At 39.2% G+C, this 21,677-nt stretch overlaps 7 protein-coding genes across 12 annotated transcripts; 2 read left to right on the forward strand and 5 right to left on the reverse strand.

The window, feature by feature from the left end:
* Nucleotides 1–131: 131 nt before the first annotated feature.
* Nucleotides 132–3,381, reverse strand: LOC103844011 (ATPase family AAA domain-containing protein 3). The gene is made up of 8 exons (XM_009120787.3): nt 2,684–3,381; nt 2,446–2,541; nt 2,010–2,120; nt 1,621–1,930; nt 1,366–1,456; nt 936–1,260; nt 705–853; nt 132–639 (listed from the first exon to the last, which is right to left on the reverse strand). Exons 1-8 carry the CDS (start codon nt 3,149–3,151, stop codon nt 132–134), a joined length of 2,058 nt encoding a protein of 685 aa, XP_009119035.2. The 5' UTR covers nt 3,152–3,381.
* Nucleotides 3,382–3,570: 189 nt separating this feature from the next.
* LOC103843995 (cellulose synthase-like protein D3) lies at nt 3,571–8,954 on the reverse strand. Its single transcript, XM_009120762.3, has 5 exons — nt 8,382–8,954; nt 7,164–8,110; nt 6,122–6,929; nt 3,887–5,651; nt 3,571–3,798 (listed from the first exon to the last, which is right to left on the reverse strand). Exons 2-4 carry the CDS (start codon nt 8,051–8,053, stop codon nt 3,894–3,896), a joined length of 3,456 nt encoding a protein of 1,151 aa, XP_009119010.1. The 5' UTR covers nt 8,054–8,110; nt 8,382–8,954; the 3' UTR covers nt 3,571–3,798; nt 3,887–3,893.
* Nucleotides 8,955–9,191: 237 nt separating this feature from the next.
* On the reverse strand, nt 9,192–11,627 carry LOC103843984 (F-box/LRR-repeat protein At3g03030). 2 transcript variants are annotated; one of them, XM_018654876.2, is made up of 5 exons: nt 11,499–11,627; nt 10,429–11,378; nt 9,970–10,110; nt 9,536–9,889; nt 9,192–9,405 (listed from the first exon to the last, which is right to left on the reverse strand). In XM_018654876.2, the coding sequence occupies exons 2-4, from the start codon at nt 11,344–11,346 to the stop codon at nt 9,575–9,577; spliced, it is 1,374 nt and encodes a 457-aa protein (XP_018510392.1). In that variant the 5' UTR covers nt 11,347–11,378; nt 11,499–11,627; the 3' UTR covers nt 9,192–9,405; nt 9,536–9,574. The 2 variants fall into 2 exon arrangements, with proteins under 2 accessions (XP_018510392.1, XP_033130094.1); XM_033274203.1 differs by lacking the exon at nt 11,499–11,627 and having other exon boundaries at nt 10,429–11,486.
* A 390-nt stretch (nt 11,628–12,017) lies between these two features.
* On the forward strand, nt 12,018–13,870 carry LOC103843973 (peptidyl-tRNA hydrolase 2, mitochondrial). 3 transcript variants are annotated; one of them, XM_009120742.3, is made up of 8 exons: nt 12,021–12,143; nt 12,447–12,639; nt 12,729–12,787; nt 12,880–12,939; nt 13,006–13,075; nt 13,220–13,289; nt 13,390–13,416; nt 13,605–13,870. In XM_009120742.3, exons 2-8 carry the CDS (start codon nt 12,448–12,450, stop codon nt 13,652–13,654), a joined length of 528 nt encoding a protein of 175 aa, XP_009118990.1. In that variant the 5' UTR covers nt 12,021–12,143; nt 12,447; the 3' UTR covers nt 13,655–13,870. The 3 variants fall into 3 exon arrangements, with proteins under 3 accessions (XP_033130126.1, XP_009118990.1, XP_033130123.1); XM_033274232.1 differs by lacking the exon at nt 12,021–12,143 and adding an exon at nt 12,227–12,329; XM_033274235.1 differs by lacking the exon at nt 12,880–12,939 and having other exon boundaries at nt 12,018–12,143.
* A 46-nt stretch (nt 13,871–13,916) lies between these two features.
* LOC103843962 (probable calcium-binding protein CML18) lies at nt 13,917–15,201 on the reverse strand. Its single transcript, XM_009120731.3, has one exon. It carries the CDS (start codon nt 14,615–14,617, stop codon nt 14,108–14,110), a length of 510 nt encoding a protein of 169 aa, XP_009118979.1. The 5' UTR covers nt 14,618–15,201; the 3' UTR covers nt 13,917–14,107.
* Nucleotides 15,202–15,439: 238 nt separating this feature from the next.
* On the forward strand, nt 15,440–16,876 carry LOC117126422 (putative F-box protein At4g11580). Its single transcript, XM_033274245.1, has 2 exons — nt 15,440–16,062; nt 16,220–16,876. Exons 1-2 carry the CDS (start codon nt 15,683–15,685, stop codon nt 16,269–16,271), a joined length of 432 nt encoding a protein of 143 aa, XP_033130136.1. The 5' UTR covers nt 15,440–15,682; the 3' UTR covers nt 16,272–16,876.
* Nucleotides 16,877–16,994: 118 nt separating this feature from the next.
* Nucleotides 16,995–20,661, reverse strand: LOC103843941 (heat stress transcription factor A-1e). 3 transcript variants are annotated; one of them, XM_033274204.1, is made up of 3 exons: nt 20,364–20,661; nt 18,229–19,369; nt 16,995–17,136 (listed from the first exon to the last, which is right to left on the reverse strand). In XM_033274204.1, exons 1-2 carry the CDS (start codon nt 20,610–20,612, stop codon nt 18,254–18,256), a joined length of 1,365 nt encoding a protein of 454 aa, XP_033130095.1. In that variant the 5' UTR covers nt 20,613–20,661; the 3' UTR covers nt 16,995–17,136; nt 18,229–18,253. The 3 variants fall into 3 exon arrangements, with proteins under 3 accessions (XP_033130095.1, XP_033130096.1, XP_009118959.1); XM_033274205.1 differs by having other exon boundaries at nt 16,997–17,206; XM_009120711.3 differs by lacking the exon at nt 16,995–17,136 and adding an exon at nt 17,924–18,135.
* Nucleotides 20,662–21,677: the final 1,016 nt, after the last annotated feature.

A 21,677-nucleotide genomic window follows, 5' to 3' on the forward strand; every position in this document is an offset into this window, starting at 1 on the left:
ACACAAGGGTACAACAAGACCTCTCTCCTTGACCAAAAAGGAGTAACAATAGTGTTGAAATCTCTTTTCGTTTTGCTTCTTTTAAAAAGTGTGAAGGTGAGACCAACTTGATTAACTTACACATCAAAATCTCATTTGGAATCGGTTCCAGCCAATTTTCTTCTCTGCTGATGCTCTGCAACTTTGTAATCCACAACCTCTCTGAACAGCACAGAGTCCAACACACAGTCTTCACTACCATAAACAGCTGCCTGAACACTCGCCATCAGCTTCGCAATCTCTCTCCCTGAAAACCCTTCAGTTTTCGCAGCAGCTTCCTTTAAGAGCTCTTCGGTGACGCCCTTTATCTCGATCTTCTGCTGCTCTTTCTTGAAGAGACGGTCGAACAAACCCGGCTTTCTTGGACCAGCCTGAGCTATGTACTTTTCAAGATACAAGCTTAGAAGCTTGAACCGCTCTTCTTCTCCTGGTAAGGGAAACTCAAGAACCTCGTCCACACGGTCAGCCACGGCTGAGTCTAAGTCACCAGGTCGGTTCGTGGCGAGTGCTAAGACAATGTCTTTGGACTGATCACCCGTGCGGAAGAGAAGAGCGTTTAGTGCACTTCTTTGAGCTTCACTCATGTATGTTTTGTTCCTCCTGTTAAATTGTGATATCAAAACAATGAACATCGCATGTAATATGATATGAGCAACAACACTTACTCGCACAAAAATGCATCGGCTTCATCAATGAAGAGTAATAAGCCTCTCTTAGACTTCTTCCCCCAATCAAACAGCTGGTGAATCTTTGTAACGGCCTGAGATCCAAGAGGAGCAACATCTCCACCAGTCATCAATGCATAATCCAAACCCTACATGTATTATATATCCATTTAGCTATCTTTTATACCAATTTTTGCAATAAATCAAAAGAAACATAAATAGAATACATACAGATTTACGAGCAAGCTCCCTGGCGGCCATTGTTTTGCCTGTTCCTGGAGGACCATAGAAAAGCATGTTTCTGAAAGGAGCTTGGTGTGATTTTGTGTTGGCGGTGGCATTAGCTAAGTGTTCGATTCTCTTCTGCAGGGAAGGATGCAGAATAACATCACCAAACCCTTTTCCATTACTGGCAGCTGACCCCTTTCCACGCAATGTGGACATTACACGAGAAACCGAACCAGACCAAGGGTACTTGCCCCTTGAGGATTCTCGGATCAAGGATGGTTGTCCTAGTATTCTGTCAACATAGCTCCATATAACCTTTGCTCCTTCTCTACAACAAGCAGTCGTCTAAGATCAAATTCTCAATATTGTATAACTAATGACTGACATGGCAAATATTATTTCTCAATGTACGGACAAAATATCTAGTATTTACCTCGTTGTGTATATTCCAGCTGCAAGAGCGGTTGCACCCCCAACAGCAACAATCAGTTTATTCTGATCGGTTAGAATTGCACGCAACCCACCTAGGAAGAAAGAGTAAAATGTTCAAACAATAAGAACTTCCACATGCTAATGAATGTACAGATTATATCTATTTCAACCACTACTTCATGTCTACTATTGCATCAAGGTCTACTAACTCTTGTCTAGACAAGAGAGACATCATGTATGGAATAAAATCTCGCACCTCCGATATGGTCGAATGTAGTGTTAATGGCAGCAACCCATTTCTCCCTTTCTGCATTAGCACGATCAACAAGCATTCTCCTGTTTACATCTTCAGCGAGCCTTGCTTCGTGTGCTCTTCCTTCAGCTTCTGCTATAGCTTTGACCTTGATCGTCTCGCGTTCAATCTCAGCCTTCTCCCTCTCGGTTTGTCGCCTCTGCGCCTGGATCTGCTCCTCGGTAGCTCGTCGAGCTTGTTCCTGCCTGATTGCGGAATCTTCTTGCATTTTCACAAGTTCTTGGTTTCTTGTCCTGTGATACTCATTCTCAGCCTGTAAAAACGATATAAACACAACAACACCTTTTAGAATGAAGAAAAGAAGCTCTAAATGTGTGATTAAAGTTACATGCCTGCATCCTCTTTCTTGCCAAATCATCTTCATAACGGGCCATCTGCGATTTAGTCTGCGCTTGGTGCTGAGCAAGTTTTTTGTGTTCATCATATATCACCTTTTGCCTCTCCTGTAAAATTGAAATGATGCAGACAAAAGTGTTCACAGTGATCACTAAGGGCTATAATGTTGAAAATGTCAGGCACACAACTATGCTGTTCAGAAACATCTAAGCCGATGATGCAGACAACGTGTTAAGTGTTCACAGAGATCACTAAGGGCTATAATGTTAGAAGCAGGGTTTTTCAAACTTTACTAAAATAAAAGTATAATCTTTATACTAACTCATTCCCATTAAGTAGCCATAGTTGTAAATTGTAACACAACACAAATACATATAAACATACTAAATATTAAAACATGGGATAATAATTATTAAAGAGAGTATATCTTACGGTTTCAGCTTGGGCTTGCATAGCTTTATACTCTTGCGCCTTGGCTGCAAACTCAGTTTGCTTTGTCTCTTCTTGCTGCTTAATACTCTCAAACACCTGAAATTAAAAAAAAAAAACACACACACGACAACAACAACAACAACGGTGAGAGCCTGAAAGAGACCAATGCTGAGATCCGACAAAGAGATCTTATCTGGTAATAATAATTCAATTGTTTTAGAAAGAAGAAAAAAAATACATTTTTGGCGTAAGAGGAGTTGTTGATCTCCTTCAATGCCTTAGCTCCACGCTCCAGCGCCTCCGGATCGAAACCGCCTGAACTCGTCCTCGGATTATCATTCCTAGCTCTCGGAGGAGGAGGAGGAGCTGAAGACTCTTCACCAGCCGTCGACGGCGGAGAAGAAGCAGCCTGCTGCTGGGGATTCGCAGGAGGGAAAGTGAAAGGGCCATCTGCAGCGGCGACTTTCGATTGCGACAGAGAAACGGAAGCTGCGACGGCTGTAATCAAACCAATCGCACATTTCTGAGCCATGCTATTTCGGGATTTGAGAATTGGTGTAATGTAGGAAGAGATTGGCTTGGAGAAGACGATCTTGGAGAAGGTTCTCAAGGTTTTTCGTAGGGTTTCGGCGGTTAACCGATAACCCGATCCGTTTAGGTTACGACGGGTTGGTTTCTGGATACTTGACCTGGTAACCCGGCCCATTTAAAATGTATTGGGTTTATTTTGTCTTGATGGTTGCCTTTGGGCTTTTATAAAAGACCACTATCATGTATTTCAATAAGTTTTAAATTATATTATAATAAATATCAACATAATATAAATTTAGTATAAAATTTGAGGAAGCATAAGCTAAAAGTATCTCAAACGATTGACTGAATTTTTACAAATCATGTGTAATTATTATCTTTGAATTATCAAATATAATCCTTCAGTTCAAAAAATACTTTTAATTATTAGTTCTATTATATTAACAGGGGTATTAGGGTGGTTAAGGGGTACAAGAGATTACGGTGTATTGGATTAGTGGTATATTGGATTAGGGATATTAGGGGTTAAGGGGTATAAGAGATTAGGGTGTATTGGATTAGGGGTATATGAGATTAAAAATCAAGAAACAATCATATGATGAATTTCATTTCATTTCATATAATATTCCAGTAGCAACGTAAACGATTCCACCAACAAATCAAATATTACAAAAATTTGAAAAGACAAATTAAAAAATGTCCTTTTCCAGCAAGAAAAAAGAAAATAGACAATGAGACAAGTTCTTAGTTTTTGACTTGCTTTACGTGACAACTATACTTTATGTCCTTGAGGACCTTGACCAATCTCCTTCTTGTAAGACTCTGCATCATTTGAACATAAGAAAGACTCTTACAAAGAGATTTCAACAAATACATATTTCAAAACAAAGAGAGTTTGAGAAAACCAAACCTATTCATCACGGAAACGTGAACGATCCTCCAATTTGAGTAGAACCAGCAGGTGGGTTAACAGCAACCCAAAGCAGCGAAATAGTGATAGCAACAAGTCCCGACCAAACATAAACAATGGTCGGAGTCTTTCCTCTTCTCCCCATAAGCCCTTTAGCAAAAGGATAAAGATGAGCCAACACCCAGAAGCTGAAAAACACTCCTCCTATCAACTTACTCCACTGAGGAATCACACTATATATCGTCCTGCTAAACCCGACCGCGATAGCGATTAGATTCACCATCATGATCGTGATCGGTGGGATCATCAGAGACGTCCATTTCACTACGTAAAGATCCGCAAACTCGTCGTCCACGTCGTCTCCTCCTGATTTAGACGTCAACGTGAAAGAGATTTCGATTCCAGCCACCACTTTGAGCAGTCCTTGGATAACCGCAGCTAAATGAGCGCTTGTTCCTCCAATGAGCCAGAACTGCTCGTTTCTCCACCATTCTTCCAACGAGATTCCTGACCATTTGATCTCGAGGAGAGCTAGTAAACACAATGTGATGGAGATGATAAGAAGATAGATGAGGAACGTGACGTTAAGCGTTTGGACTATGAACTGTCCCGAGAAGAGCGAGAGCGCAGGGAGGAAGCAGTAGACGATGAGGAAGATCGAAGTGAAAGGATAGATTCCAACGTTAAGGTAAGCGATTCTCTGGAGGATCTTCATCTTCGGGGAAGCGAGGAAGGCGTTGTTTCTCGAGAAGAAGATCTCCACCGAGCCAGTAGCCCAGCGGAGAACCTGGTGAAGCCTATCCGTCAAGTTTATAGGAGCCGTGCCGCGGAATGCATCCCTTTTCGTCACGCAGTAAACTGACTTCCAGCCACGGTTATGCATTCTATAACCGGTGACAACGTCTTCAGTGACAGAACCGTAGATCCAACCGATCCTCGACCCCCACTCGGTTTTATCTTCGTACCAACAAGAGATAACAGCTATGGCTTCTGCAACCGTTGACGCATCGAGAAGCTCCCGAGGGATGGTGAGAGCTCCAGGAGGCCGTCCGTTCTGCACGGCCGGGTGGTCGGCGAGCGGACGGCCTTGGAACTCTGCTACAGGGATCGAATCTATAAGGAACGTTGAGTTTCCGAACTTTTTAGGAACCAAAGAAAGACTCATCTCTTCATCATCATCCGAGTCACCACCACCACCACTCATTCTCAATGATCTGTTTTCTTCAGCGACACGGCTCTTCTTTTTCTTGCGACGGAAGCAACAGCTACAGAATCCAGGACTGTGTTCTTTAGACCGCGGCGGGTCGAATCCATACAAGGCGATTCTTCTAAAGAGACAACCCGTTCCAACGTAAACCGGACCCATCAAACCGTCGAGAGCCCTCATGTTGACATCGAAGAAGACAGTGTTGTGGTTAGCGTACCGATCCGATGGGTCAATGCCTTCGAACCGCTGCGGGAACTGAACGTAGCAAAGCCGGTCACCGCCACGGTCCATCATGAAACACATTCCTTCTCTCAAAGCTTGAGAGTTGTATATGTAATGATCACAGTCGAGATTTAGTATGAATGGACCGTTGGACATGATTGCCGATGCTCGGACCAATGCATTCATGGCTCCTGCTTTCTTGTTGTGGTCATAACCTGGTCGTTTCTCACGCGAGACATAGACCAGAAGAGGAAGACGAATGTCGACATCTGTAAGATCTAAGAACCCTTCAGAGTCTCCATGTAGTGACTCATCACTAGGAGGCTTCAACATCACCTACATTTATCAAACATTTGAAGAAAAAAATCATTAATCTTAGAAATAACATATAAACTGAACTGAAACAAACCAAAATTCTTGTTGAATGGAACCAAACTCCGGTTCCAATTCAGTTATGAGTGAACTGAATGTTTCAAACCAATGTTTTTAAAACTGGATCGGAAGATGAACCGAATAACTATTTCGGTCACGGTTCAAAATGATACATAATTAAAATAATGTTAGTAAATATGATAGATAATTAAAATATAAGTAAATATTAAATATAAAACATTATAAATATAAACTAATTTTTTATATGGTTGGTTTATGGATTTTTGATAGTTTTAATGGTTTTTATTCATTTGAATAATCTATGTGACTGGTTCATGGCCGAACCTTGTCCAACCATAGGGTCGTTTCGGTTTCAAAATACTGTTCCAAACCAAAGAAACATGAAATAACTGAACTGGACTGAAATGTTGTACCTGAATGATACCAGCATGGTCACTTCGGGAATGATCAGGAGCAGAGTTTATCCAAGTTCCAGGCCAATGAGTACCATCAGCCATCCAAGTAGCTTTAGGAATCTTAACCGGCTCCACAATCTCATCCTCTCTGTTCTGTCTCTGCTCCTTCATGGCCTTAATCTCTTCCCTCGCGTGATAAGCATCAGAACGTCGCCTGATAGAGTCAGGCAAGCCGTTGATCCTAACCTTAAACTCATCATACTCACGCTTCACCCTCCTCCTATCCTTCACGAAATCAGCCTTCACCTTGTTCTTGTAAGGATCTCTCTTCAGACTAAAATACGAATCAGGATTCCTCGGCTCGATGTTGTGTTTACGACAGAAAGGAACCCATATGTTTGCGAAACTAGCTGCTTCAGCCATGGCTTCAAACGTCAGAAGCGCTCCTCCGTCGTCTGAGACATAGCAGGCAAGCTTTTCCACAGGGTAGTCGGCAGCTAGGATGGATAAAATGGTGTTGGAAGTGACGAGAGGAGGCTCTTTCTCCGGATCTGCTGTTGATACAAACATGTCTAGTCCAGGGAGATCAGACTTCCCTGTCGGGTTGCTCGGTGTGGGAGTTTCGAATTTCTCTTTGAGAACATTGAGATCAGTAGCTCGGTTGATTGGACACAACTTAGGAAGCTGATCAAGAAGCCAAGAGAAGGCGAACCAAAGCTCACAAACCACAGACATCCCCCATAGCCATATTGCATCTTGGTTCTGGTGCTTAATCCTCCACATCAAGAACAATGCAAGAACGACAATCCTTATAAATATCAAAAGCCTGCACAAGAAAAATAAAATGTATCAATGAAAGTTTAAAATGTTCAAGAAATCCTTATATGGAATTATTGATTAGGCGGAGGCTTAGACCGTTTTTTTTAACACCTTAACCGGTTTTTTTTTTTTTAAATCCTTCTACAAAAGTTTCTTTGTTTAGGTCCGATTTGCCGACTAAGCGGACGCCTAAGCGCCATATAATGATATATTGGATACATAATAACAAACATTTTTTCACCTGTAAGGACTAATAACAGCTGCAGGAATCTGGAGCTTCCGAGTAAGCGGTCTCCACGGTCTGCTCATCAGATCCTGCGGCCCCATACCGTGACCATCCTTCTCACTACCTAAGTTCCCATCCTTTGTCCAAAAAGCATTACCGTAACCATAAGTCCCACTCGTCTCAAACAACCACCGGTTATGATCAAAATCCCCGGTTTGACTCCTCATCAAACCGGACTTAGTTGACTTCATCAACGACAGTCTCCTCTCCATCTTGGACCCACCACCAGAAGAAGGTGGAGGAAGCATAGGCCTTTGCTGCTGCCCCTTGTTATTGTTCTCAGCCAAGTCTGTTAGATCCGTGTTCCTGTAAGGCTCCTTACACCCGGGACAGATCCCACCTCCTGTCTTCACAGCGTCCACAAAGCAATCTCTACAAATCTTGAAATCACACTCACAAGGCAAAAGATCTTGGCCCCTCTCGTCACTCATCACCTTCACATCACAACCAGGGATAGCGCAAGAGGACCCTTTAGCCCCCGCCATCTGCGGATGATTCGTCTCGGAGTCGATCACTTTGTCCATGAGATGAGCGCGCGTCAAGCTGTTGAAACCTCCCGTGAACAAGGAGCTTGACACGTACTGCTCCTCGACCTTTTGGGAGATGGAAGGGTCCATGGGCTGGTTGTCTGGAGTCGGTGGGATGTGGACCGTGTAGTTTGTGAAATCGACGCTTCCGAGTTCGCTGTCGAGATCATCTCTCGAGTAGTTGACGTAGCGTCCGGAGGAAGTTCTCCGAGCGAATGTCACGCCGGGCGGCTGCTGGTGGTTTCTTGCGGCTTCGGCGGCGTCGGAGTTTGTTGAGAGGTTGGATCGACTGTTGGTGAAATGGTTATTAGACGCCATGATCGTCGTCTAGTGATTATATTAAATATCCACCGGACTTTTGTAGCCGGCAGATCCCTGAGAGAGATTAAAAGGACAAATCATCAAGTCATTGTCATAGATCAGATAAAGATCATCAATAGATCTAGACAAGAAGAAGATCTTATCATAAATTATATAATAAATACAACGAAAAAGACAATGATCATTGTCTTTTTACCCCCAACAAAAAAAGGAAGAGAATCTTTAAATCTGAAGCAGCTAAAGAGGGAAAAATCTATAACATCACTAAGCTTAAATTTCAAACTTTTGACATTACAATGAACCGTGGACGATGTTATGTTGTTACCTGAGAGACCGTAACAGAGGAAAGTTGAGCTTCAGATCTTCCGCAGATGTTTGGAAGAAGTAAAACGCTTTTTAATTAAAGAGATTTTTTTCTGACAGACGAAGTCACATGTGGTCGTGTTGCGCAAATTGGTTACGGAAGGAGGAGGAGAAGAAGAGGAAGGGGTCGTGAGACCAAATACATCGGCACTACTACTGATACACGTTATGATGGCAACCATTGCCTCATTTTTTTATTCGGGGAGATCTTACATAAATTAAAATATTATTTGTGTAAAATAATTGGAGAAAGGAGAAGAAGAGATGAGAATGAAAGAAGATACAAAGATCTCTCTGCTCTTTGAACTTTTTAATTGAAGTAGTATTGTTTCAAGACGGTAACAGTGACGACGACTGTCAAAACGCCGGCGGGAGAAAAAAAGCCGTTTTTTTAATAACCTTTTGGTATTCTTTTTTGAGTTTGAGGTTTTCGGACAAGGTGGAGAGAATTAAGACATTCTATTAATTCTTTTAATTTTTAATATAAGTAACGCGTTCGAAGGGATTATGTAATTTGTGAAATTTAATAAAGTAACGCGGAAGCTGAGGGTGTTTTGGGTATTTCGCAAGTGAAATGATGGTCGCATAAGAAATGTTGGGTTGGTTTTAACGTGTGTGCTTTGTTATACACACCGTCCATCAAAAACGTCAATCACGCATGTTGTAACGGGCGCAAGTAAACACCTTTAATTATTGTTCTTAAGAATACTTAAAAAAAAACAAAACCATATAATAAACGAAAATATGCTAATGGCACGCGTACACACGTATATTCCGAATGTTTTTTATTTCATTTTATAATCCGATTATGAAATCTTGAACCGAGCAAATCAAACCATTAAACGTCTTGGTCGAACCAAAATGCAGACAAAACCAAGTTTTAAAACACATCACGCAGTTTCTGTCGACATTAAACTAAATAAGCATAAGGAAAAACTAAATAAACGTCCCTAGAGCTAGCAGTGTGCTGCAAGATCCCATCCTCTCTGCACGAAACAAAATGAAGTATATTAACTACAACAACCTCAAAACTATTTACAACTAATAAACTCCAAGAATAGACTAGAATCAGTAGAAGCACAAGAGATTTGAGTAAACTTGGTGGAGCATATCTACCGTTGGTGATCTCAGAGTCTCTTCATTGTGCACTCCACTTCACTCATCAAGGAGCTGGACATTGCATTTGTACGAGTAGTCGAACTCTTCTATCATCTCCAAGACACGTTCGGCAAATTGACGGTCGTACTTAAGCGGTGTAGGAACATCTTCTTCGATATAGATATTCATCTCCTCCAAACAAGGAAAATAGTCCAAGAAATGCTCTATCATGTTCATCTCTTTCATCGTTCCCGTAAACCCTCTGATCACAAACATTTTCACCGGACATGACTTGAGCGAACGTCCTTTGTGCTTTTTGTGAATGCAGTCACAAGCATCCCCGCATTGCTTAGTCACATGGTGCACTAAACCCTGCAGAAACAAAGGTTATATTGTAAGTAAATGAACAGCATCTTTAACACATGTTTCATGGTTTTTTATATAACTCCAACCTTAATGAGTAGAAACTCTAGCTGTGGACAGTTCCTTAGGAGAGCTGGCATTGCTTGCCATCCTCTATCCTCGTCACTTGTAATGATTAACATCTTGAGGTTGTTGAACACAGGCATTGAATCACAGCATTGAGAAAGCACCTGAAAACAACAACAACAAAAACCAATGTTCAAAAATCGCTATTTTTGATGAATTATCAAAATTAGATATACAAAATAAAAATTAGACAAATTTGTGGATTTTTACTAACATTATTTTACTTAACTTAACAGATTTATACTAATTTAGATCGATTTAAACCGATTTAAACCATTTGGTTTGAACTAATTTAAAATAGTTTAAACCAATTTGATTCTTGTATAAATCGGATTTTTAAAAATAGTTTTGTTTTAAGTGTCCAAGAGCGATGACAAAAACATTTTGCAACTAGACCAGAGAGAAGATAATAGAAAATTAACCTCGAGAGTGTCAGGATGCAAGTGAAGTTCCCGAACATCCCGTATGCCAATCATGAGCTTAACCACATTGCCAAACTGTCGAACAACATCACCTTCTGACAAATACTTACGCGGACCTCTTATCTTCCTGGTTTGATCATCAGTCACCGATAGCGCGATTCGCGCCACATCTAACTTGCTCAGTTTAACTACTGGATAGTCCTCCGCAACCCAATCAGAGTAGGCCAAGAAACGCAGGTTCGGAGCGTCGAAAGAAATGCTTTTCGGGTTCTGAACGGTTTTCATCCCGGTGGCGTGAACCGTCAGCTTCTTGAGAGTTGAACTAGACACAGTATCAACGGGATCAACCCAGTCCATGCTTATCAACTCCGCTTCCTCGAGGACGGGGAAGCAAGCGAGAAACCTCTCCATATTAACATCGCAATCCATGCTTACCATCTCCGAGGCGATGCGGAGAGTCTTGAGCAACGGTAAGAAAGTGGCGTCGGCTCCAACCCACCAGTGAAGACCAAACTCGCTCGTTAGCTTCAGCTTCACGAGCGTCTCGCTCACAAACATCTCTCGAGGGAGAAGATAGTCTTCGTCCTCGAAGTTGATGGAGAGATCAAGCTCCGAGACGCCACGTCGCAGCGCGTTGCATATCCAACCGTTAACACGTTCCGGATCAACACCGTCTTCGCACTTCAAGGTGAATCTCTCGATGGGAGAGTCACCCTGGAGAGACAACACGCGGTCCACAAAGGCCATGAAGATCCACGGATGGAGAAAGTCAGAGTCGTCAACGTCGAGGACGGGGACACGTGTGAACATGTAACGCCATTTCTTGGAGAGGACAGAGGTCAGAGCGGCTTCCTTTGTGGTGAGGAAAGATAGTATGTGAGAACGGACATCGTCTGGTAGAGCGCTCAAGAGATCCATTTTTCACTGCAGTAAACACACACAAAACGTTCCTAATTAAAAATCAATTTTACCAAACAGCTCAAAGACAACAACACCGGTTAAGAAACCAGACAGAGCAAGTTGATTCTGAAACACGACCAAAAGGTTTGAGTTTTAACTTGGGCACTTACCTAGGTAGCAGAGACTGAGACCAAGACAGAGACTGAAAATGTAAGACCTTTGCAGCACTATCGACACTATAAATTAGGGCAACTTTCATCCCCTTTGAGAAGGGGAGAGAATGAGTGCGGGAAGTTAAGGGTAGTTTCGGATGTTCTGTCGGTAAAAATCAATGTTTTGACCGGACCGGACATTTACTGGGTCAATGGTCGGTCCGACCGACTAATTTAACCAGATTTTAATATTTAATCTAAGTTTAAATTAAATAATTATATATATGTAAAAATATTTTTATAAGACTTTATATCATTTAATATGAAAAGTAAAAAGGAGAACTTCAAAAATATTATAATTAAAACTATTTTATTTAAATAGATATTTAAGATAATATAATTTTAATGGAATTTTATTAAAGTTTGCAATTTTTAATTTTTTTAACTTAAATTTGAAAAACCCGGTTCGATTTTTGTTCTTTAATGTTAATTTCTGTTCTTTTCTTTTTTCTCAATATATTGGTCGAACCGGATAATATATATAAGGAAGGACAGAGATATTCCCGTTCCCAAACAGAAGACTATCTTCGCCTTTAATTGTTAAAACAATTCAGAGAAAAAAGAAGGCTGTTAAACTGCTGCTCAGCCGCCGGGAAGATTAAGGTAATGTAACAAAAAAAAAACTCTGTAACTACGGATTCTAAACGTATTTTTCGATTTAAAGTTGGTGGTATCCTAGAATCGAACTCGAGCAATCCAAGTAGCTTTATCGATTGTTTTTTTTTTCAATTCAATTTGTATTAATTGAGTATATACTTACTATTTTCACTATAAATTTCTAGAGTTTTGGTAAGTGTTCTTCTCTAGTAATCACCTAGTATAGTTTTTTTTTCCCTCCCCACACTGATTCAACTTTGTTTTTTAGTTAAATTCAAATCTTGTTCTTGTTTTTTTTTCTCCTTGAAGGATGATGGATTTGATGTGGCTAACTGCCTTATTTCTTGGAGCTGTACTTGGATATTACATCAGCACTCTACGACGCCGTATCTCTGCCCCCTCCTCCAAATCTGTGGCCGAGTCTAGTGGGAATAAGAAGATTAAGTCCAAGGAACCCCTAGAGATTGAGGAACTCACTGTTTCCCGCAAAAGATTCAAAATGGTTTTTAGCCTTACTACTCTTAACCTATTTCTATATGTATTGACACTAAGCTGATATGAATTTGCTTCTTTGTCTTTTTGTATGTGTAGGTTTTGGTAGCGAGGAATGATCTTAAAATGGGTAAAGGAAAGATTGCAGCTCAATGCAGGTAGTTTCTTCTCTCTTTTAGTGTTTCAATCATCCTCAAGCATATCTGCAACTCTGTTAGTAATTTCTTTTAGGGGTCTGCATTGTGTGTAGTCATGCAACTTTGGGTTTATACAAGAAACTCCTTCGACGGGCGCCAAAAGCCTTGAATAGGTAAACTAATAGTCTACCTCATATCCTTTTTAGGCTTTCTCTTTTAAAAATTTATTGCTGCTGCAGATGGGAGAATTGTGCACAGCCAAAAGTTGTGGTCAAAATCGAGAGTGAGGAAGAGATGTTAGCTTTGCGAGTAAGTTTTTTTTTGTTGTATTGATGAAGAAATCTTCTTGCCTCTTTACAAAATTGCAGGATTGTTTAGTTCTTTGATACTTGGCGGCTGATTGTTTAGATGATTTCAAGTTTAGAGTCTTAACAATGTTATCCATGTTGACAGGAGAGAGCAAAGTCTCTTAAGCTGCCAACCCATATCACAATTGATGCAGGAAAAACACAGATCGCTCCAGGTGAGTTTTATAGTTATTGTCCTTTGAATTCAAGATGCTCTCAAGTATTCTGAAAGAAAAATAAGAGTCTAATGTGTACACATTTGTATTGTTCTTCCAGATTCAAGGACAGTAATGGCTATTCTTGGTAAGTTATCTATGATCTGTCAATATGTTTAAAAGATTTATAAAAGGAGAAGAGTTATATAGTAGTTAGTACAAATGCATTAGTTTAATAGTTGCAAACTCTTTTAACCACTCTGTGTTAGTTGGAATCTTAATTCAGTTTTTCCTCTAGTCATGAATTATTCACCATAAAAGTGTTTATCTGTGCAGGACCGGTGGACGTTGTTGATGATGTAACAGGTGGACTAAAGCTTATGTAACAACTCTTACATTCAGTATTCAGACAATCTAGCACAAGGGAAAGAATGTTAACTGACTTCAAGTTTTCCTTCTTGCTTGATTTTACATGACCTTGCTAGAAGATAGATGATCATATGATTATAAATTTGATTATAAATTTTTGTTTATCCCACCAAACATTAGAAGATAAAAAGACAGTTGTTTTGTTTTTATCTATATAAGACCTTTGTCGCTTATAGGTAAAGCGATTGGTTGATTCAGACTCAAACTGCAAAGCTAATAAATAGTATTTTGCCCTAAACAATGATGTAGCTTTCTCTCCAAGCTATCAAATTTTCATCACAGAGAACATATGAAACAGTATCTTCACAAACTACTACACAAACACTTTCAAATCAAAATATGCAAGAAGATGGAGTAACAAAGAAACAATCTCAAAAAACAAAAAAAAATCCAAATTATTAAACCTTTCTTCATCCCCAAGCATTATCAAACGCTGCTGAAGTAATCGCCTGAACGAACTCTTGAAAATCAATACACCCGTCACCGTCTCGATCAGCTTCCCTGATCATCCCCGTCAACTCCTCCGCCGTCAACGCGTGTCCCAGCTTCGCCATCGAGTGCGCCAGCTCCGCCGCCGTTATGTACCCGTTCCCGTCGCGGTCGAACATCTTGAAGATGGCTTTGAGCTGGTCCTCCGTGTAAGGGCACTTGACGAGATCCGGCTCGACGAGGGCGACGAACTCGGAGAACTCGATGATTCCGTTGTTGTTCCGGTCCGCTTTGTGGATGAGAGTGTCGAGCTGGTCTTGGCTCGGCTTCAGACCGAGGGATCTGAGAAGCGCGGCTAACTCTAGCTCCGTCAAACTCCCGTCGTTGTTCTGGTCGTATGATCGGAATATCTCTCGGAGCTCTGCTAGCTGCTCGTCGCCTAGCTTCTTCCCTGGTGCCGGAGAAGGCTTGTCTCCGTCGTCGCGGCTCATTTCGAACTCGGTCAAGCTTTGGTTTCGATGAACAACATTGTTTTTTTTAATTCTCTCGGGGACTTTAGATTGATATGTTTCTCTTTTTGACAAGTCAACGACAGGTATGTGATTATTGGATTGATTTGTAATTATGAGCAAAGGGAATAAATTTAAATTTATTTATTAAAAAATCAAATAATTAATGATTTCGGATGTAATAATAAGAAACAGAACCAGTCAACGCGTGTTCGGTGGAGAGAAAACGGTCGTGTTGTCGTGCTAAGCTGTATTTATCCGGAGAAGGCATTTTCCTCGACGAGCCCGCCACGTAAGGCTTAGCAGGCGATGTAGAGAATACAGTTCGGAGGTTGAGTGCGCGCTACGGCAACGACGGATCTTAGATAGTGCATGATCGTCAGTTAGGGGGCTCAACCAGTTACTGGCAGAAGATAAAAATAATTAATAATGTATTTTGTTTGGGCTGATGATAGCCCATTACCAAAAACTAGTAGTATATAAGAAATTTGTTTAAATAATTTGATCGTAGCCAAAAAGATAAGAAAGATTATCTTTCAAAGGAAATTAAACTAAAATCATAAATATTATATATCTATATATGATTTTTAGCAGTTCCTATTAAATCATTTATATAATATATATATCATCCAACAAAATCAAATATCTATATACAAAGATCTATCATATCTTTTATAAAAGGAAAAAATATATTATTATTACTTGCAACAATACATAATCTGAGCATATTTACTATCGAGAATCTCATGCATTAATGTGATCTATTGATTTGAAATTGCTATAAATCAAATAACTATATACAAACATCTATTATGTCTTCTTACAAAAAAAACATCTATTATGTCTTTTAAAAATGAAACAAAATATATTACAATATTTGCAAAAAATACACAATCTAAGCATATCTACTATCACGGTATCACCAATCTCATGCATTAATGATCTATTGATTTGAAATGGCTATAAATCTGAGCACTATAAGCTTCATACCCTATAAATATCCTAAACATAACGAGAAGTGGTTAGAATTATCTTCCATTGAAATTAATGGAGCGTCAAGAGAGGTTTGAGAATATACCAAAATGGGAAAAATTGGATAAAGACATGCTTGCCAACATTTTCAAGAAGCTAGACATGGTGGACGTCATCATGGGAGCATCACGAGTGTGCATCACTTGGTTCCTTGCCTCTCACAACAAAACTATATGGAACACCATCAAACTCAACGATTTTGATTCGATTGTTTTAGATAACCCCTCTAACCCACATCTGCAGGATCTGGATAATAATAATGGAGGAAAACATCTATACAGCCTTAGGGAGATCTTGACTGAAATCAACAAATTCAGCCGTGCAGCCCCGGTTGAATTTTTCTTCAATGCTAATACCAATGTACTAGAACAGGATCTAGCGATCATTTCCAACGGGTAAAACTATGTCCATTAATTATTAATTTTAAGCAAACAGTGGTAGCGTGGTAGTACGGGTAGTGCGGGTTAACTCATAAACATTTGAATACTCGAGACTCGTCTATATTGTTTCACTGGAGAATTTGTTTTTATCAGTTCGATTTTATTTTTGAAGGTTGCCAAACATCAGAAAACTTGCGTTACCAATACAGAAGACTCAAATCTGAATTCATTTACATCATCTTTTAGTAAATGGAAGAATCTCCAAACTTTGATCATTGCCAAATTTACAAGAGATGACGACGACCTGAAGCATGAGTTCAAAGCCATTGCAGAAAACTGTAGGAATCTTACCACCATAAAAATCACTTGTACATTGGACCAAGAATTAGCCAATATAATTGTTGGTAAGCTTCCGAACCTGAAGAGTCTGAGCTTCCGCTGCACTTATGTCTCCGTAGAAGCAGTTAAGTCGCTCATCTTCGGCCTTTATAACCTCAAGAGTCTTAACCTCTCACATTGTATATTCTTAAAACGACACAACAATGGTATGATGTTAGCAGAATTAGGACTGTCACCTGAGGATAAATCCATAATACTTAGCATTCAAAAGCTTGAAACTTTAAGTTGTGTTGTCCGGAGTGCCCAATTTGTCTAGATGTGGGGAATCATCCGCTACATCCTCAGTATTATATCAACTTTGGGTATAAGCAGTGGGGAACTGATGAGATGAAGGAGTTTGAGTTTTAGACCTACCTTTATCTAAAAATGGTGATTTATTTTTATCTATTTATTGTAAACTTCAGTTGTTATAAACTTTTTCATATTTGTATATCGCAATGCTTTTATTCTGTTACTTCTGTAAATGATAACTACCCTATCAGTGTACTAAATATATAGTATGATTCATGCTCAAGTTGAGAAGGCCAAAATCTTAAGTCGATTAATTCTCTTATTATATTACATTACACAATGACGAGAATGAGAGGAAAACAAGTTTGATACATAGATACATTAACACCACTTTCCTTTGGCCATTATATATCCTTTTTGTTGCTGCGACTCCACAAAATCTTAACTCATCTTCTACATCTGCAAGAACAAGTCGATTTTTTTTTTGCACATTCTGAAAAGTGAGTTGATATTATAAAGATGGATTTACCTCTTGAGTAAAGATGGATTCCCATCTTGTACAACTCGGCACTCAGAAGCTTGAAAACTTTAAGGTGTGTTTTTGGGACTGCACAATTTTGTCTAGATGTGTGGAAAGATTCGTCATATAGCAACTATGAGTATAAGCAGTGGGAAACTGATGAGATAGAGGAGTTTGAGTTTTAAGCCTACATTTATCTAAAAATGTTTTGAAAAGAAAAGAGTTGATTGATTTATCTATTATCGTAAACTTTCAGTTGTTATGAACTTTTTATTTTTGTATATCTCCAATTAACTAGCCCTATCAATGTACTATATAGCATGATTCATGTTCATGGTGAATGAAGGTAGTTGATTTGAGACAAAGAAAAGTACTGTACGAGTAGAAACTTATTTCTAAATACAGTAAAAACTTTATAAATTAATAATGTTAGAATTGTAATGTTTTATTAATTTATTTAGAAAAACAATATTTTTTAAAAATTTGATGTATATTTTTATAAAATAAAATAAAATAATATTTTTACGGTATATGTATCAATTAAATTTTATAAATATATATTTTTTGTTATTTTTATTCGATTATTTGGTATACAAACAATAATTACCGTAAGTGTAACTACTATATTTTTTTACTTCACTCTGTGAATTATATAATATATTATTTATATCTATATAAATTTTATAATTATTAATTATAATATATGTTTACATCTGAACTATATACTTTCATAAAAAAAATATTATTGAATATTAATTTATAGAATTTATACTATATAACGCAAAAAATCATTAAGGCCATTATTTCTCTTTTCTCTTATTATATTACACAACGTCAAGAATGAGAGTAACACAAGTTTTGATACATAGATACATAACAACACCACTTCCTTTGGCCATTATCCCTTTGTTGCTGCAATCTCAACCCATCTTCTACATCTGCGAGAAAAAGTCAAGTTTTTTGCACAAAGATTCTGAAAAGTGTGTGTTGATATTATAAACTCATCAATGACGAAAGATTGGGCTTATTACCTCTTGAGTAAAGATTATGGCGAATTCATTTCCTGAGAGCATCTGATGTGAGAAGTCCCATCTGTTCAGTAAGATGGTTCATTTGTTGATTGTTGCTCAACACATTCCTCAGGTTGGGTTGTAACTCCAGCTGCTCCATTATCAACTCATTATCCACCGACCCTGAGACTAGTTCGTCCGAGTCCCCAATCCCTGAGCTCTCACCAAAGAACTGTTCCCACAATGAGTCTTGTACTCCAGGAAGCAACTCATTGGTTTCCAACATCATTGAGCCATCCAAAACAGCCATTATTGGATCCAGACACTCTCCAGTATCCCTCTCGCCTCCAACTAGATCCGGACTTGGGCTCCCAGAACCTCCTTCTGCTCCTTGCTTTGGAGCTAACAGATCAGCTTGAGGTTGAGGATAAGGCAAATTGGTCTCCAAGACTTGGTTTGTTGTATTAGATGAAACATCAGTGAATGCAACAACTCCGGATGGTCCGTTTGAGGAGCTTCCGTTGTCTGAAAGGTTAGGATTCGGAACATCTCCCAAAAGAAAGCTACCGTGATTGTTAGTATGCGTGTTACCCATATTGTGTATCTGCTGAAGCATACTGTTTGCTGACTCGTTCATCGATGACTGGTACCTCACAATCTGGCGGCTAAGACCGTTAAGCCCCTGGCTACTACCACCACTATTCTTCTGATCCTCAACGGGTAGCCTCCTCTTCTTGTTGCTCTCAGAGATGTGCTGGTTCCCCTCATTATTACTCTGCTGTGAGAACTGGTTTAAGAAGCCTGGACTCTGAACAGCCTTTGCTAGGAAAGACATCATTTGCTGCTGCCTCTGCTCCATCACGTGGACTTTCTGCCCCACGTGCTGGAGATGATGTTCTGTGACTTGCTGTTGTTGCCTTAACCGAACGAGTTCTTGCATGAGGACGTTCTTGTCACGCTGGAGTCTTTCGACTTCTTCTTCGAGTCCGAACTTGCCCACTTCGACGCAGGCGCCGACGGATGAGTGTTGGACTTGAGGCTGCTGTGGAGGCTGCACCTGAGTGGGTTTGCGACGGATAATGCTCTTTAGTAATTGTTTTTGGCCTTTTAAAAATCCCTCGTTTGCGAATTCCCAGCGGTCTGGATCAACTTTTCTGAAACCCTGAAAGAAAATAATGGAACATTGATTAACCACAAGGAGTTACTTGGATTCCATTGAGATAGGAAGGCAGCAAAGAACAAAGTATAAACATAAAGACCATCAAATACTTAAATAATATGTTCATTAAAAAAAAAAAATACTTAAATAATATGAAAAAAAAACTATCCACTGTGTCTAACTACAGTACCATGGCTCAAGGAAACTAATAGTTCTTAAGTATATTGGCATGTACCTGGAAGGTAAAAATACAAATGAATGGAAAGCTAACGTGAGACAACTGATTAGAAATTTTGTTTTGTGACTTAAGAACAGAAATGGAACTGCTGAGGCAACCAAATCTTCAGATAAAATATATGAGCACATGTCCGAATAAGCCTGCAAAGTTCGTGTGATCCTTTTGGTAAGTAAGGGAGAAAAGAAGAACAAGAAAGAAAGCTATGTAAGAGTAGTATCTTCAACTTTTTACTGGACTTAACACAATTTATTTGTAAAACGGAATGATAAATTTTTATTCCAGCCTCACAGGACACAGATGCAGCTCAGAGACTATTAGAAAACAAAACTAAATATATGTCTGCACTAAACTAGTGAAGGATATCTCCAAAACAAGGACAAACCATACATGTAGAATATGGTATCTACTCCTTAACAAAGTCACACAGTTAGTGAAACTAAATAGAAACATAGCATAACCAACTAAAGGTGAATAATTAGCATCAAAAGCTATTTAGGAACAAGAATCAGCATATTATTCTAAACAATCATAGGAGTTGACTTCTCAAACTATATTCTTCCTGTTCCGAAGAAAGCTAAGAATAACATTGCTTACACTTCCTAAAACCCAGAGATGAGAGACTACAATCACTTATTCATACACCAAAATCAAAACAAGCGAGAAAATGAAGCACAAAAACAAACTTAAAAAAAAAAAAAAAACTGGTCAATAATCAGATAATTAAATTCAAAAAAAAAAAGACAATGGATAGAAGCTTACATAAGTGTTGAGCTGTCTGACAAAGCTGGAGAAGTTGTTGTGCTTGAAGTACTTCGGTAGGAACTGTTTAGAGAACTCAGGCACGTTCCAGACAACGAAGCTGTTGCTCCCGCTGCTCCAAGACACCACCTCATCAGTCGATGGATCGTCAACCATGTCGTAAGTCTTGCTCAGAAACGGCGGAATAGAGCTCATCACCACCGTCGTAGAAGAGTTCGCCGTAGGTGCAGATTCGCTGATCGATCCCATTTCAAAAGATGATGTTATCTTTATCGAGTAAGAGAGAGAGAGAGAGGATGTCTGCAAAAAGCTATTCCTCTGCTTCTTTTATTTATAAACTTTCTTATTCCAGAAAGCGGTGGAGTTTCTCAGGGAGACGCGTTTTAAACCGTTGATTTGATTCTCTCCAAACCGTCCGATTTGTATTTTTTTTATTAAAGGAATTACTTTTAGATAAGAAATACACGTGGGCCACTGAGATAAACGTACTTGGGCCTTTTTTATATTCATTAACGTACCTGGTCTTTTTTTCTTCCTAAGAAGGTATCTGGCCCTAAGCTTTTTCTTACATGGCATTTTAGACTTCGCGTTGAATTATTGGAATCTTGTCGCGGTTATATTCGCGTTTTGCTCTGCCAGTGCTTACCGCTCTGAAAGGCCAATACTACTATTTTTACAAAAAATATTTAGATATTTTTAGATATTTAAATACTACTATAATTTAGGAAGAAGAAAAAAGTCTGTGTAATATTGTACTTGACTAACTAAACTGAATTAACAGTAAATAAAATAGAAAACAAGAAATGAGAATTATCATCTCATCAAATATTGGTACATCATTATGACTTTAATTAGTCCAATTTATTAGTATTTGAGTGAGCAAAGGACTTTTCAGTTGATGTGTATAAGAAAGATCGGTAACAAATAACCACAAAAATCGTATAATTTCCTAAGACTTGCTTTATAGTATTATATAATCGTATAGTTGTCTCCTATCGAATGTTTTCATTACATAACATAGCTTCTTGTAAAAGAGGCATGTGTGTTTGTCTGCTACAAACAGGCACGTGAGCAGGGATGCTTCGCTTCACTCGAGAAAGGCTCTAGAGGCAGAGGAGGGGGCAAAGTTACCTTTTTCACTTTGCTGGAAACTCGAAACTCGTTCCCGGATTCCTTCTCGCGAAGCAAATTTACCCAATCAAAACTCAAACCCACGCAGATCTAGGTTGGCAAGATCTACCAGGATCCGATTAAGTCAACGGGCCGGATCCAGTTATCTCGTTCGGTTGTATATGCTCATCAAGTCATCATCAT

Source organism: Brassica rapa, chromosome A01 (genome assembly GCF_000309985.2).
Source record: "Brassica rapa cultivar Chiifu-401-42 chromosome A01, CAAS_Brap_v3.01, whole genome shotgun sequence".
Classification (NCBI taxonomy): Eukaryota; Viridiplantae; Streptophyta; class Magnoliopsida; order Brassicales; family Brassicaceae; genus Brassica; species Brassica rapa.